The 16,446-nt window shown below is 46.0% G+C and overlaps 1 protein-coding gene across 1 annotated transcript; it reads left to right on the top strand.

Moving 5' to 3' along the window:
* The first annotated feature begins 11,582 nt into the window (after positions 1-11,582).
* Positions 11,583-13,671, top strand: LOC120842083. The gene is made up of 2 exons (XM_040213111.1): positions 11,583-12,933; positions 13,469-13,671. The coding sequence occupies exons 1-2, from the start codon at positions 11,583-11,585 to the stop codon at positions 13,669-13,671; spliced, it is 1,554 nt and encodes a 517-aa protein (XP_040069045.1).
* Positions 13,672-16,446: the final 2,775 nt, after the last annotated feature.

Below are 16,446 nucleotides of genomic sequence, written 5' to 3' on the forward strand. Positions count from 1 at the left end.
CGAATTTTGGCCATCTGTGTGGCGCGTTTTCGTAGATGTTATATCCACTGGTTTACGGGGGAATGGGGCTTAACGCCATGGTTTTACTGATTCTGGAAAATTAGGTGCTCTTTGGGCCGCTGGCTACTCGTCTCATTCTCAGTGCTTTCTTGAATGAATTGTTTTACTTGAAATGTAAGATAATTATCTTTCTTAATGGTATGTTTTAGGTTGTTTGTGGATAAATGTAGCTTCGTTAATACGAAGGCAGTCAGTCTCACTTGCTTCGCTAGTACCCGTTTTCCAAGAGACCTTTGAAGGGAACACAATTTTGATAATTTTATTGTATTAAGAAGATACAAAAGAAGATTTGGACGAGGGCTTCTTTAAATTTTGTATTATTTCGAATTTGTACAGCTTCCCAGATTTTACCTCGAAATCACATATTTTTAGTAAGGATATATTTTTGGTGATAAACACTGGACGCTTAAAATTTGGTTCTCATGTATTTTTGTTTTTTATATCTAAAAAAATTGTAATCGCAGTTGTAATGCTTTTTATGAATTATTTAATTTCAAACATGGCAATATATTGTTTCAGGTTATGGCAGTTCCCATTTTGCTGAATGGTTAATTAAACTGGAGTAGATTGTTCGAAGGCTGAAACTTTGAAGATATTTGAAGAAAAGGATGACAACTTTTCTTTATTTTCTAATTAATAATAGTTTATCAGCCTATCCTACTTTAGTGTTTCTGAGGAATCTGTTTTTTAAACAGAATATGAAATCAATGGCATCGAATAACCGGGGGTTGTAATAAATATATATTAATTACCACATACTAGGCTTCCGTCGGAATGGAACCCGGTTAGCTCATGATAGCCTAAGAACCAGAAAACCTGTATTGGTGCTTTGTGGAAACACCTGGTGGGAGGCCGAAAAACTGCATATTTCTAAAGTTCACGAAATCGCCGAGGGCGTCAACCGCTCACCGCGAATTTATATCAGCTAGCCAGAACTGAGAGGTCAAGGAGGAACTGCTCATCTCATCGGCCAAAACGGCGACCGTAGGAAAACATCAGCGCTGTTTACGCTACTCTCCCACGATCCAGTGACTTTGGGACAACAGCCTAAGGTAGAAAAATGGCGTTTGCATGGTCATTATGATTTGTTCAGTTCTACCGTTCCAAGGCTATGCACACTCTTCAGTAAATAAACAACATCTGATATTGTTTTCATTTCATGTAAGCTGACTTTTTAACTTGGAACTCGAATAACCTACCTGCAAAGAATTTAGACATCATCTGCGATTCTCACTCATATTTTAAGCATTATAGAATTAAGGAAGTGATGAGTGCTATTTTCAGCCTGTCTTAAAAATCAGATTCTGCCATAGGTTGATCTATTATAAATCAAAGTGCGATCAAAAGATACAAGACACGCAAGCATAAACATGCGCACTAGATGGACAAGTTTATCATGCATGCTCTGCGCTAGGTTGGTGTAACCGGTGACGACATGCGCACTAAAGACGACGAGCTCTCCGACGCGCACTTTTGGCACTGATTGATGGCCCTCATCGGCTCGCAGCGTCGACTGCGCTATGGCTTATAGTGACACGGAGTATAAATGTTTACCTGTGACACCTAACACAGAGTTTCGCGGAACCGTTTTTGCACGTGATACGGTACGGTGTGCCTTCAGGTATGAACTGCGCATATTGGGGTCTTCTGCTTGAGCACATGCGCAGTTCGTTGCCGAGTGCCCATAGTACCACATTGGATGCGCAAAAGCGGTTGCTCAAACTTTTTACAGTTAGTGCGACAAAAATTCACGTTTTACAAACTCTTTTCAAATTATTCCTAGATTTATCAGATGCTTTTAACAGTCTGATGAGAATAAGGTATGCATGCGCAAAGGCGCAGCGGACTATCGAGCATATTTATCGGAGTTATCATAGCTACCTACTCTAACTATACCGTTATATGATAGTCGTTACTACACGAAATACCGGTCTCTGGAAACGCACCTTTTATAACCACTTTAATTTAACCAATATGCAACGCCATACAACGAAAAAATATTCTCGAACATACAGTCGCTTTGGAAAGAGAAATGGATGGTTGAGAGTTGATACCTTTCTAGCCGACCCGTCTGTTGAAAAAACAAATTCTCCAAAACATTTCTTTAAAGTAAATATTTATTTCACTTCACTATATATGGATATGGCACGCCACAATATATTTATTCGCAGAGTGATGTTTTTCACGAAGGCTTGTGGCAATCACGGCGCAGACGATCAGAGGATGGAATCAGAAAATATAAACTACCCTGTTTGCCATCCTTTAATAGGTGAGGTGGCTAGCTGGGCTAGCTGGATTTGCTTAGCAGCTGTGCAAACTGGGCAGCTCTGGCACCGCTTGAAACGTGCGACGTGCAAGGAGGAGCGGCAAAAAGAAAAACAGAGCGGAGGAGGAACGTCAGTACTACGATCCATGCCACAATTTTTCATCACACAGATCGCTGCTGCCATCTAATTGTTCAACTAAAGGCTTGTTGAAGATGGCCGCCATGAAACGAGAGCCTGAATGCTGAACTAAGCATTTCGGTGTCAATAATAAGTGGCGCACGACCTTTCCGCGAGCCAGCAGTCGCCGATGTGCGCGAGCAACTGCAACGAAATTGACGTCATAATTCTCCATTCGCGCTTAAGATGACAGTCAAAAGTGTGGGGTCCGGTGAAAGGGAGAACAAAAACAAGCTTTTCATCTTCACTGTGATGTCTGCTGTAAAAGATACGCGATTAATTATTCTTACAAGAACATAGCTTTCACTTGTGGAGTTAAAAAGCCTGTCTTTATTATTCTTTCGCCTGAAGCCAAAACATTTTAGTGTCATCTTAAGCGTCAATGGGACACTATGGCGTCAATTTTGTTCCGTGCGCTAGCGCACAAGGGCGGCTGCTGGTTCGTGGAAAGAACGTGAGCCAGTATTATGTACACTAACTTGTCTGGTTCAGTGTCCCTTTAAGGGGAAGCTGAAGAGATTCTTGAAAAAAATGAGCGGGAGGTGAATTTTACAGCGAAGTTGTGTATGGTTAGAGTTCTGTGGATTTTGTGTATGCGTGACCAAAAACTATACGCTCGCACCGCACCCACGCGCCGCACGTACCAGCGCCTGCAGTAGCAGCTGTTCTAAAGCAAGAGCCTAAAACTTAGGGTGACCAGACGTCCCGTGTTGGCCGGGACAGTCCCGTTTTTGAGGTCCGCTTTTGCCGTCCCGTCTTTTTATCCCAATAATGAATCATGTCCCGTTTTCGTAGGAGTGTATAGTTTCGAAATGGGCACAAAGCGAGCTGAAGCAAACCGAAACTATGCCTACTCGTTACAAGTATATTTTACAAAAATAATTGTGGGTACTTTCAAATATTTACCCAGAGAGAAAAATTTAGAACAGTTGCTGCTCAGAAACACGTTTTCTCTCGCGAAGATACAAGGAGACGCCAGGGTCTTTAAATCGACCGGAACATTCGGTTGTTTAACCTATCGCGCTACGACTTTGTGCAGCGTTGCCCACAGTATGTGCTTTTTTTTTTTCTTTTTTGTAAAATTTGCAAAGAGCGAACTTACCTGAGGAAAAAGTAGAGAAAGAAAGATACTTAGCTCCTATGGAAACGCAGCGACGCCACCGGTCTTCAAACAACACGGCGCCGTTTCGCACGGGAGACAAAAGATGGCGCAAGCGGTCGCGACGCCAACTGCCGCCAACGAACGAGCAGACGACGCCGAGAGCCGGCGTATTTAGCAGACAAGGAACTGCAGTTCCTTGTTGTTACCGGGCCTGTTTTTGTTTCTGCGACTGTCGCCGCCTCCGGAACGCGCGCCGCTTTTGAGTCGAAAAGATTGTCTGCTAAAGACGCTGGCTCTTGGCGCCGTATGCTCGTTCGTTGGCGACGTTCGTTGCGCCATCTCTTGTGTCCCGTGCGAAACGGCGCCGTGCGCTTAAAGACCGGTGGCGTCGCTGCGTTTCCATAGGACCTAAGCTTTTTTCTTTCTTTACTTTTTCTTCAGGGAAGTTCGCTCTTCGCTAATTTAACAAAAAAAAATGCACCACCTGTGGGCAACGCTGCACAAAGTCGTAGCGCGATAGGTTAAGAAACCGAATTTTCCGGTCGATTTAAAGAGCCTGGCGTCTCCTTGTATCACCCTGTATATATAACGGACATGGTGGCGGGAGGCCGAAGGCGTGGGTATATAGCTGGGAAGAAAAAAAAAACCTTGGTGCAAACAGCAACAGACGATTTATTCTTCGACGTTTTGACCGGAGTCCGGCCTTCGTCAGGAAGTAACTAATATATATATATATATATATATATTAGTTACTGGTTATAGCACGCATGTAGAATCTCGGTTGGCGACACTGCACCCTTTTCCCAAAAAGCTGAAGAAACGTACGTGTGTGTCCACCAATGGAGGACACTTGTCACGAAAACGATTGAAAAGAAACTAAAAGAGGGACTCTTCACGTCTCTGAGAGATGGGTGCAAGTCTTTAAAGAGATGAAAATCGAATGTACGCTGCGCCGAGATTTACCGGGTCGTGGAACAGGCTCTGTGCTTCTCTGGAAGCACGTTTCCAGTGGAGCGCGTCTTTTCAATTATGAACTCCATGTTGACACGCGAGAAGTTTCGCCTTCTTGTCTCAAGATTGCGAGCAATGCTACATGTGCGGTTGAACTTCCCACGAAAGTGTGCAGACTTTTACAACCGAGTCTTGCAGGATGAAATCGTGCCTAGAAAACTTCTGCGTTGGCAAATTACGCCCACACCAACGAATGACCCAAAGCAGGACCTTCCAAGTGACTGCATGCCACTGAAGTGAGAGTGTGGCTGTTTCCTAGGGCTTAGTGAAATATGCGAACATTATGAAATAAGACAAGTTATTTGAGAAAAAAAATATTTCTTCCTAACTCAAGCTTTAGTTCGCCTCCTCCCCCCCCCCCCCCCCCCTCTTCCCGACCCCGCGGCTGGGATGTCCCGTTTCCTGCCTTAAGAATATGGTCCCCCTACTAAAACTAATGGCATTTTTCGCGCGCGTCCGTCAACTCTTTATTTCGGTTATTTACTTTGAATCTTTAATGCGGGGAAGGCGTGCGCGTGTGGCGCGTGGAACACCGTTCGTTGCATTTTCCTTGAAGGCGGCGGGTGGCACATGTGTGTGCCTGCCTTTTGTCACAATGGCTACCAATGGAGAAAATAAATGTGTTCGCAGCTTTGTTCAAACTCCTGTGTCATGTCGGTATCGCGTGCCAAACAGCTTCGCTGGTCATACACCTTTGAATATTAAAATAACTGCCTTTTTTTTTAACAGCGATTTTGAGTATTACAAGCAATTGACTTGAACATACCAATAGACGGTAGAAAACACCAAAAACCCAACTGCTGGGTGTGACATTAAACCAAGAGGTTTCAGCTGCCTTGCGCGTTCCGCTTACTGCAAGGAAACCGCTTCAATTTCCCTTGCACTAAACACTCCAGCGTGTGAGCATATCTAACAGTTGAGTAGAGGTGTTACTGGGGCGTGTTTACGTAAGTTTGGTCCCCATGTCCCTTTCCTCCTTCTCTCGCCACTTGTAAATCAAACGACGTGAAGTCCATGAAAACACGCCAATCAGAACGCCGGAATCGGCCTGTTGTCTTAAGTCCCGTTCACACGCTTGCGTTTTTGCTACGACCGTTTAAGACGAAGCGGACTTGATAGATAATTTTGACGGCTTAAGGTCGGCTGCATGGCGGTGCAGTCGTCTGTAAGCCGAAACAAGTGTTTCATGACTCGGTCTTATCTCACTCCGTCCTATTGAAGCGCAACTGTGTGAACAAACCTCTACTTCACAACCTTGTTTTTTTTTAATGTTTATTAGGGACATGCTTTGCGTTTCTAAAATTGCCAAGGACTATGGCTGGTGAAAGTTTTTGTTCGTTTTGTTTCTTTTGCAAGACATTAACGATGACACGTTCGTGATTCCAACTTCACTACTTTAAATCCTAAGTTTCCTACCTACGCATATAAAGTAAGCCTTCTTGGTACCATTGTGCAAAAAGCATTGCGGCCGTTTTAAACGTTATATTTTCCAAAAAAATAATGAGGGTCATTACCATTATTGATTAGAACTGCTGACTGGTTGTCAAAGCGTTTGTACAAATATATTCAGATTGCTAATTTGTGGCACCGTCCATTGGTAGGTAGGCTTCCAACATCATCATCCAATGCATTTATACGTTTTTGGCTGCCCCTCTTGTGTCTTTGTCGCTGCCCCCTTATATAAACAAGACAAGAAAAAGAACTCAATTCTCCGTCCTCCTTTACTCTTTCCTCCTTCCCCTTCTACCCTTTTTCTTCTCACCACGTCTCTCTCTCCTTTCTTTGTTCTTCTTTTCTCCTCTTTCTCTCCTTACTGCGGTGCGACAAACAGGAGCAAGCACCGCCTGCCAGTACAATCAAATAAAATCTTAGCTTCCTTCCATTATGTCTAACCAAGGGAACTTCATTAATAGGCGTTCATTCACTCCTCAATATGGCTGTTTATATGTCCTCCAACAATTGTAGACGATCGCTATTTGAATAATACATTTTATGCATTATACAACTTTAAGAATAAAGGTCGCTGCCATTTTTGTTTCTAATAACACTTTCGCAAGTGATATTTATGATAACTTTATGGTCACATACAGGTGCTCATGTTGTCTATGAACCATGAGGTGCAGCCCTGCGACGATTTCTACGAGTTCGTGTGTGGGGGTCTCGAAAAATCTGGGCATTTTGGACACGCTCTCACACACCACGTCCGAATGGGCTACAAGAAGATGCTCCAAGCCTTCCTTATGGCCCCGATCCTCAGCTCGAACCAGACAGCGAAGCAGAAGCTGGGCGCGCTCTTCATCAGGTAAGGATAAATTGACCGGCCCCTTTTAGACGGTGCCAAAGTCGGCAAAGGCTCAAAGCAACATGTAAAGCGATCTCCTACATGTAGCAAACTGAATTGATATTACAATATTACTCAATCCTGAGCTTGGACAGCATTAATTGCCGGTAATTCGGTATAACTATTCTCGGGGTTACATTTCTGTGGCGATTCACAAGTGAAGAGTGTGCGAGACACTATTCGATGGGCGCTCTAGATGCTCGAGTACCAGTGCCTCCTTTGCTTCGCCTGCATGGCCACAGATATTTATCCCGGAGCACGAACGTTTCCAAAAGTTTTTCAGGCTTAGCCTTGGTCCTCTCGCCGAGGTGGGCTGTACCTACTCAGCACCAAGACATTCGTTGCTTGTTGTACAATGTTGCCAATCATCTCTTGCGGAAGCAGACGCCAGTGAGCGTCGACATGCTGTTTGAACGCATTCATAAAAATAAAAGGTAATGCACAAAACACTGCTTTAGCAATTCCACAGAACAGTTAAAAAACTTGCCGAACCGGTAGCAACAGCCTAGAAATGAGAAAGAACACTTCTTGTTAGCTTCAAATATAAAAATCCGCTAAAAGTTCCTTGCACAACCCTATTACCGCCAGCCAGTTTCCTCCGCAACGCGCCAATAGCCCCCTTCCGATACACACATTGTGCTGATATCTCCGGGGATCATTGCATACAGCTAAGCCACATAAAGAACAATACAAGCTGGACACAGAAAACACACTCCGTTCTTCGTGCAGGCCCAGCAATCGAGTGCCTGCCTCAGCCCTTGCGCCTCTCTGTACGCGCACGCATTTTTCTTTTCCAGATGCCCACACGTCACAGATCTCTTAATGGTTAGTCTACACTCGCAGACGCCAGTGACGTCCGCGGAAAACATCCCAAAAATGCGGAAAAGCTAGGCGGCGCTAGCAGTGTCCGAAATGGAAGCCCACGGCAGCCTCTCTTGCAAACGTGTTTATAAGGCTTCTGAATAAGGAACTGACCCATAAGGCTTCTTGATGGGTCAGTTCCTATTCCATTTAGAAGACATGCAATTCTTGTTGGTCTGTGTTTGAAAAACGACGTGGTGTTAAAGAGTATGCAGTTAATTAGTCGAGGTCTTCACTGCCTCACTGAACCGAGCTTCTCTTCTACAGCTATCATTAGGCAACGCTGTTAAGAGTGTTGGGTGCTCTGAGAGCCCGTGCCGTGAAGAGATGGGCTTATTGAGCGAGGCCGTAACCGACACGTATCAAACCAGCGCTCGGAATTTATTTTGTGTCGAGGATTATCTAACTATTTACAATTACAAGGGGCGCCACAGCCCCAGTGTAAGAAAATTGACAGAAACAATATGTGAAAACCTCTACATCTTTTTCCCATAAAAAAGATGGGGAGTGAAGGCAGATTGCAAAATTTAGGTCCACAAATCAAAATGAGCCTGCGTAATAATACGTCCGCCACTCTATGTCATCACAACACCATCTCCGTCCCGTGGGACTGGGACCGGTTCCGTAACAGGTCGCGGCTCTGTCGGGTTTGCAGGTTGTCGAGGTGAATGCGCAGCTCGTCGAGGAGCTGCGTTGGCTCAGGTAGATTCTAAGGTTGTTCTCCCTCGCCGAAACGCGCAAAATGTCGACGGTTTCGTCGAAGGACACCACAACGTTCTGTTTTTACAACTTAACACCCTGCTCGCTGATCACAACTCCATAGCCTAACCCGAACTTGTTCAGGTCTCGCCCACACTTGTTTATCAGCTCAAAGTTACGGTAGGCCCCTCCCCGCATGACATCGGTTGTAGTATGCAGTTTGTTCTTTCTTGTAGGCTACATCTCTGCTTGCGACCCTACATTTTGGAGACCAGTTTGGACTGAAATCTTCCTTCTTTTATTAAAACTCGAGTTCCCAGCAACCTTCCCATTAACATTTGGGCAGGATGGAATACATTCACTCTCGGTGTATCCCTGTAGCTGAGAAGAACTAGACGAGGATCCCCTGCCTTCGGAACAAGTAGTTTACTGTCCGGATCTTTCTTTCTGTCTCTCCATTCGGTTGCGAGAAAAGAGACCTGCTTGTCATATGCTTGAAGCCATAGGAAGTTGCGAAGAATGCAAACCCCCGTTATGAGAATGGCGGACCATTGTCGGACCTCGCTCGTTGTGGACTTCCATGGCGAGCGAACATGCTCTTGAGTTTGCCGATAACAGTTCGCGCTGTCATGCATCTCTGATCACTATCCTTATAAAGCTATAGTAGCAGTCCACCGCTAGCATGACAGTTTTTTCCTCAATATAAAAATATATTCATGCCTAGCATTTACCACGGACGACCAGCAATGCTTTGGGGATCAACTATTCCGCCAAGTTAACACGCGTAGAGGCCCATTGTTCGCAGTTAGTTACCACAGAAACGATATCGGCGGTTATTTCGGGTCACAATAACAATTCACAAGCCCGAGCATTGCTACGATTGATGCCTTTGTGTCCCTCGTGTATCACCAACTTTAGCACTGACAGCTGTAGTGAAGAAGGTATGCCTAAACGGCCGGGCACCTTTAAAGAGAAGACCGCTACAGACGGAGCTCCATCACCGAAGTATAATTTCCGAGTTGCCGCTGTAAGTTGGATTTCTGTGGCCACCCGCGCTGGTTATAGAAAATAAGTGCATTGCACTCGACATTGGAACCTTGCGCTTTCCTCAAGTCCTCCTAGTTGACCGGCAGCACTTCGGATGCGCAGATAACTACCTCTTTTGTGGGGCGTTCCAGAGTGTCCTGGGGACACGATGCCTTTGGACGGATCCGTGGCAAGATATCCGCTGTAGCCAATAGTTTTTCAGGCACGTAGAACATCTGGAACTGATAGCGCATGGTCTTGAGCCTGGAGGTAGTATCTTAAGCTCCATTTTGCCAAACAGCGAAACGAGTCATTAGTGGTTCCTCTCCACATCATCTCCTCTCGAATATACGTATCATGTCCGCGATAAACTCATTGAATCAGTGAATGACGTAAAATACTTAGGTCTAACAATTAACACGAAACTTAGCTGGGACACCCAGATAGACAATACTTGCGCCAAGGCCTACAAAAAACTGTGTTTTTTAAGAAGGAAATTGGGAGCGTGCAATTGGACTGTAAAACTTTCATCCTATAAAGCCCTAGTTCGCCCAGTTATAGAATATGCGTCAATCGTGTGGGACCCATATTTAAAGAAAGATATAGAAAAGGTGAAGAGGATTCAGCGACTAAGTGCACGATTTATTTTTTCTGATTTTAGGAGCCTCTCCTCGGTTTCTGAAATGTTGAATAGATGTGGGCTAGAATCTCTCGAAGCCAGGCGGAAATTTGCAAGATTAAGTTTTTTTTATAAAATTTATCATAACGAAACTGGCTTAAGTAAAGACTTGTATATTCAGCCACCTCCTCAGCGCTCAGCAAGGCTAAACCACTCAAGAAATGTTAGACAATATGCTCCTAGAAATAATCTATTTAAGTATTCGTTTTTTGTACGAACCATTGAAGAGTGGAACTCACTGCCGTCAGACTGCGTGAACGCTTCAACATCCAATAGTTTTGATTCCTTTCTTATAAACATGTTGTAACCTTCTCCTGCTAGGATGGTGGAAAACCATCCGCAGTATTTCCTAAATAAAACAAAAATAAAAAAATAATTGATACCGCAGACAAACTCGTCAAAGCGCTCGATAGATTGCACCATAGCCAAGGCCTCATTTTTCTCTTTGACTGTACCGTTGCTCTGTATCAGTCATTGACTGCGAGGCGAAGGCGACTGGTCGGTGTTCTCCTGATAGCTGAGTCTGCAGCAAAACGGCACCCAGTCCAAAAGAACTTGCGTCCGCTGAAATCGTTGCGGCATCCACTGGGTGGTGTTGGACAGGCACCCGATGAATGGGAGAAGCTCTTTGGTATTGGTAAACACTGCCTACTGCTCATTATGCCAAGTCCGATTTGTGGTTTCTTTCAGGCAACCCGTAGTCGACAGTGACGTCACAGATGTCTGTGCCAAAATTTGGCTAGGTTGTTAACTGTGATGATTTTGGGGTCAGCAAGGTGGGAGCAAACAAATGAAGAAGAGAAAGAGACAAGAACGAGCAGTTTGCACGAGAAAAAAGACTGAAACGAGAGACGAAGAGGAAGTAAAAAACGTGTTCGGGACGGACAGGGCAATCGTCAAGCTCATGGGGGCTAAGACTTGCAGCTATACGCAAGGTCTTCACCCCACGTCGAAGTCTTGCAGCTTTACGCAAGACATATCGTTCCGCCAAGACGGCACAACCAAACCCGGACTCCGCCGCTGCACCACCAACGTGAAAATGAACTCTGATGAAGCTCGCCGCATCCGTGAACTGTAAGACTTCCATTAGTATCGGTTCTCTTTTTTTTCCCTTTTATTTTTGTACTTATGTCATTCGCGCTTAAATCTTGTGCTTTTTGTTTTAATCATTGTATTATCTGCCGAAATCTAAAGTTTATTTTTCTTTCTATCTATCAAACTGGTCTCGATATCCTTTCTCTTCGCGTCGCATACCTGCGAGAGTGAAATAGTCCACTACATTTCTGGTGTCCGCGACAGGACTGCTTTTAATTTCCACCTCAAAGAGCTCCACCTCGCTAGTGTCCGCGTCGGTTGAGAATGGATCTTGAGAAGTTAACGGTAATTGGTAAAGAATTGGGTTTCACAGGGGCTTCGCTAAAGCAATGGATAGACAAAGAACGCGCACGCGAAAGAGAGGAGCGTCTAACAGAACGAGAAAGGACTCGAGAAGTGGAAGCTCAAACGAGCGCTCGTTTAGAAGCAGAACGCACTGTGCTAGAGCTGACGTCGCGGTTACAAGAGCAGCAAGGAGGATCGATCGCTCGGGTTCCAGATGCATCTGATCAGGGTACGTCTCCTAGTGTCGCGCAGGGGTATCGAAGTCCACATAAACTTATACCTCCCTTTAACGAAAGGAGCGATGAATTGGATGCATACATCCAACGTTTTGAGCGGGTGGCAACAAGTCAAGGATGGCCGCCGGAAAAATGGGCCTTGTCCTTGAGCCTATGTTTGAAAGGAGAAGCGTTAAGCGTAATAGGACGCATGGCTGCCGACGATGCCATGGACTATGATAAACTGAAGCAGACCCTTCTCCAACGATTTCAATATACTGAGAAAGGATATCGTGTCCAGTGCAGGGAGGCGAAACCAGAGAACTCCGAAACGGGAAGACAATTTTCTGGTCGTCTATTAGGTTATTGTGACCACTGGCAGGAGATGGCAAGGACGGAGCGCACTTATGACGCACTTCGGGACAAAATTGTCTCCGAAGAGTTTCTGAACAAATGCCACGAGAAACTAGCAATTTTTATAAAGAAAAGGGGCTGCCAAGGGCTCGACAAGCTAGCAGAAACTGAAGACCACTACCTCGAGGCCCAGGGGCTGGTCAACCTCGGCAAAAAGAAAGAAGAGACTGACAAGCCGACAGGGCAAGTTAGGATGTCTGATCCTCAAGGTGCAAAGAGAAATCTGCAGTGCTTCCTTTGCAATAAACAAGGCCATCGGGCAGCAGACTGTTGGGCAAAATCAAGAGGACCCGATCAGAAGACGAATTTCTGCTGGAAATGTCGCAAAAACCGGCATAAAGCTGAGGCTTGTCCGAAGAAGACAGACGGTGGTGGACAGGCGTCATGTTCTCTGACACGTCAGAAGGATCGTAACGTCTACGGATCTGGAAGTCGTCCATCTGAACGCCTTGCTGGGAAAGCTGAAGAGGACAAAACGGGAACTGACGTTCAAGCAGACGGCATGCCCACGGCTACAGGACTACTTGAAGGTCATCAGGTCACCGTCCTGCGAGATTCTGGGTGTAACTCGGTCATAGTCAAGCAGTCACTGGTTCCTGACGTCAAATTTACAGGACGAAACCGCGTTATCATCCTGCTCGACCGGACAGAATTGTGTCTGCCTGAAGCGGTGGTTGACATTGATTCCCCCTATTTCCAAGGCAAGGTGACAGCGACCTGCATGGAAAATCCTCTCTATGATGTCGTTTTTAATAATAATTGGGTTGTGTGTGTGTGTTTATACAGCCTAGAACGTGGTCTGCCTCACAGGGGCGACGAGTCTCCCAGCTGTAGATGAGAAATTTAGCCAGTGCGGTACAGCCGCTAGCCTGGGGTCTTTAACGTGCATCACGCAGTAGTGATACACGACCGCACGCCGGTACGATGCTCATCCAGATCGAAACGGGCAGGGGTGGGGCTCGAACCCAGGATACCTGGGTTCTGCAGCGCGAGCTTTCGCTCCACGTGCTCCGAGCTGGTGTGCGCTAGACCACTCGGCCACCGATCCCCCCGATGTCGTTTTAGGAAACGTGGATGGTGTGCGGGATGCCTCCAATCCTAACGTTATATGGAGTAGTCAACAAGACACTCCTCTTCAAGGGGAGAGGACAGCTCCAGTTACTGAGGCAAGCGACTGTGGCAGTTCAATAACTCAACCAGTTCTCATTGAGACGGGCCTTTCATCGGCTGCCACAGAGCCAAACGAGTCACAGACCGGGGCCGCAGCTAAGCTGGCCTCGCGAAACTCTGGTCAATTACCTGTGGCGGTAGTGAATCCATTGGCCATCAACTCGACGGAGCTGAGCGCCAAGCAGAGAGAAGACAGTACCCTCCAAGATGTTTTGAAGCGGTTGGGAACAAAGTTGCTACAAGATCAGCTGACATTGAGGTCACACTAATCAACGGAACTCTGTTTCGACGGTACAAATTGCCATCAAAGAAGAAGATGGAACAGCTCGTTGTTCCAAGCCATCTCCGGGACTTTGTGCTGAAAATGGCGCACGAGGGAATTCTCGCTGGACATCAGGGAATTAAACGCACGACAGATAGAATCCTCGAGGAGTTCTACTGGCCAGGAGTTCAAGGAGATGTTTCTCGATTTGTAAAGTCGTGCGACACCTGCCAGAGAACTGTCCCAAAGCACCTAGTAGGCCGCGTACCTTTGGGCAACGTGCCAGTCATCGAAACACCATTCCAGCGGGTCGCCATCGACATTGTGGGAACCCTATCTCCAACATATGAGAAGGGAAACCGCTATGTACTCACCATGGTTGACTTCGCGACGCGCTACCCTGATGCGGTAGCGTTAATAAGTATTGAAACGGAGAAAGTCGCCGAGGCTTTGCTAGAGACGATCTCATGTGTGGGATTTCCCAGAGAAATCATTAGCGATCGCGGCAGATCGTTCATGTCTGGGCTCATGAGAGAGTTCATCCGGTTGCTTTTGCTTAAACATATGCCAACCACGCCGTACCATCCTATGGCAAACGGACTTGTTGAACGTTTTAACGGCACGCTGAAACAAATGATCCGGCGAATGTCTCAGGAAAGCCCCAAGAGCTGGGACAGATACTTGGCACCACTGTTATTTGCATATCGTGAAGTGCCACAGACCTCCCTCGGGTTCGCACCTTTTGACCTACTGTACGGTAGCTACGTCAGAGGACCCATGGCCATATTAAAAGAGATCTGGTCAGGAGAGAGTATCGACGACGAGACAAAGACTTCGTACGGCTACATGGTCGAGCTTCGGAAGCGCTTAGACGACGCGTGCCGAATAGCCCAAGAGCAGCTCAAGAAAGCTAAGATGACACAGAAAACCTATTATGACAAGAAGACAAGAAGGCGCCCGCTCACTGTTGGAGACAGGGTCCTGCTCCTTTTGCCGTCTGACACCAACAAGCTGATCCTGACCTGGAAAGGCCCCTTCACTGTCTTAGAGAGACAAAATGACGTTGACTATGTCATCGACCCTGGAACAAGAACCAGCTTGTTCCATATCAACATGCTGAAAAAGTACGAAGAGAGGACAATCGTTGATCAGACACCTCAACAAGCTTCGGTCGCATTCCATGATGGGAATGTTGAGGAAGAAGACCTCCCGTGTGCAACACTGCAACAAAACGAAACTTATCGAGACGTGAAAATATCAAAGGAGCTGACTGCCGATCAACGAGCACAAGTTTCCAGACTCCTGACAATATACCAGGAAAGTATGTCAGATGTCCCAGGAAGGACCCACCTGGTAGGGTGCAAGTTGAAAGTCACGACCGATACTCCTATTCAAGTCCATCAGTACCCCATACCATTCTCCATCCAAGAAACGGTACAGGAGGAAGTAAAAGAAATGCTACAACGGGGCATCATTGAGCTCTCCGAGTCACCCTATCAAGCACCCATCGTGATGGTAAAGAAAAATGACGGGACAATGCGACTCTGCATTGACTTCAGACAACTTAACAAGGTCCTGATTCCCGACAGTGAACCTATCCCTAGAGTGGACATGATGTTTGCAAAGTTGGGAAAAAGCCGGTACTTCTCGATGTTTGACTTCTCTAAACGATACTGGCAGGTTCCGATGCACGAAGATTCAAAGCATATGACAGCTTTTTCTTCCACGTCTGGATTTTATCAATTTCGATTTATGCCCTTTGGCATCAAAACAGCACCAGCTGTATTCACCCGGCTTATGAGAAAAGTGGTCGACGGGGTCTCGAACATCTACCACTATTTTGATGATGTCCTCATCGCCACGGTGTGCTAAGAGGAGCATTTAACGACTCTGGAGTTGTTCTTCCAGCGCGTGAAGCAGGCGGGTTTAATAATCCGTCCCACAAAAAGCGAAATTGGTTTCCCATTTGTCAAATTTCTTGGCCACATCGTTGGACATGGTCTCCTGCGCCCTCAAGTCGAGACCCTGGAGAAAGTGCAAGCTACCAATCGACCTGAGACAAAAAGGAAGTGCGATCTTTCCCTGGCCTTACGGGCTACTATAGGGATTTCGTACCCCAGTACTCTGAAGTCTCTCACCCACTTACGGAGCTGACACGTAAAAGAGCACCAAACAAGGTGCATTGGGGGAAGAGCGAACAGCTGCCTTTTGACAAACTAAAAGAACTACTGTCCAGCCAGCCCATCTTAAAAGCCCCAGAATTATCAGAACCATTAGTGTTGCGTACCGACGCTTCGTCGAGAAGCATAGGAGCCGTACTCATGCAGCGCCATAATGATGTTCTTCATCCCGTATCGTACGCAAGTCGTCGACTGCTGCCACGTGAAGCTGCCTACTCTACAGTGGAACGAGAAGGACTAGCCATTACTTGGGCAGTTAAGAAGTTTCATGTGTTCTTATTTGGAAGACCATTCATTCTGCAAAGTGATCATCAGCCACTCGTTTACATCAATTCTGCAAAGCATGTAAACAGTCGCGTATTACGTTGGAGCCTAATGCTCATGGAATATGACTTTACTGTTGAGTACATTAAGGGTAGTAACAACGTGGGCGCTGATTACATGAGCCGCATGTCTGTTGCTGAATAGGACTTTTTTGTAAAGGAACAATATCACGAATTTACAGAATTTTTGGAATTGTATATGTGCCCGGCGGTGCTTACTAAGTGACTTTTGTAAATGTATGTACTTTTGTGTCTGTCAAAAGTGGTGTGTTTTTCAGT

The sequence above is a fragment of the Ixodes scapularis genome, unplaced genomic scaffold (genome assembly GCF_016920785.2).
Source record: "Ixodes scapularis isolate PalLabHiFi unplaced genomic scaffold, ASM1692078v2 PGA_scaffold8__174_contigs__length_109621045, whole genome shotgun sequence".
Lineage (NCBI taxonomy): Eukaryota > Metazoa > Arthropoda > Arachnida > Ixodida > Ixodidae > Ixodes > Ixodes scapularis.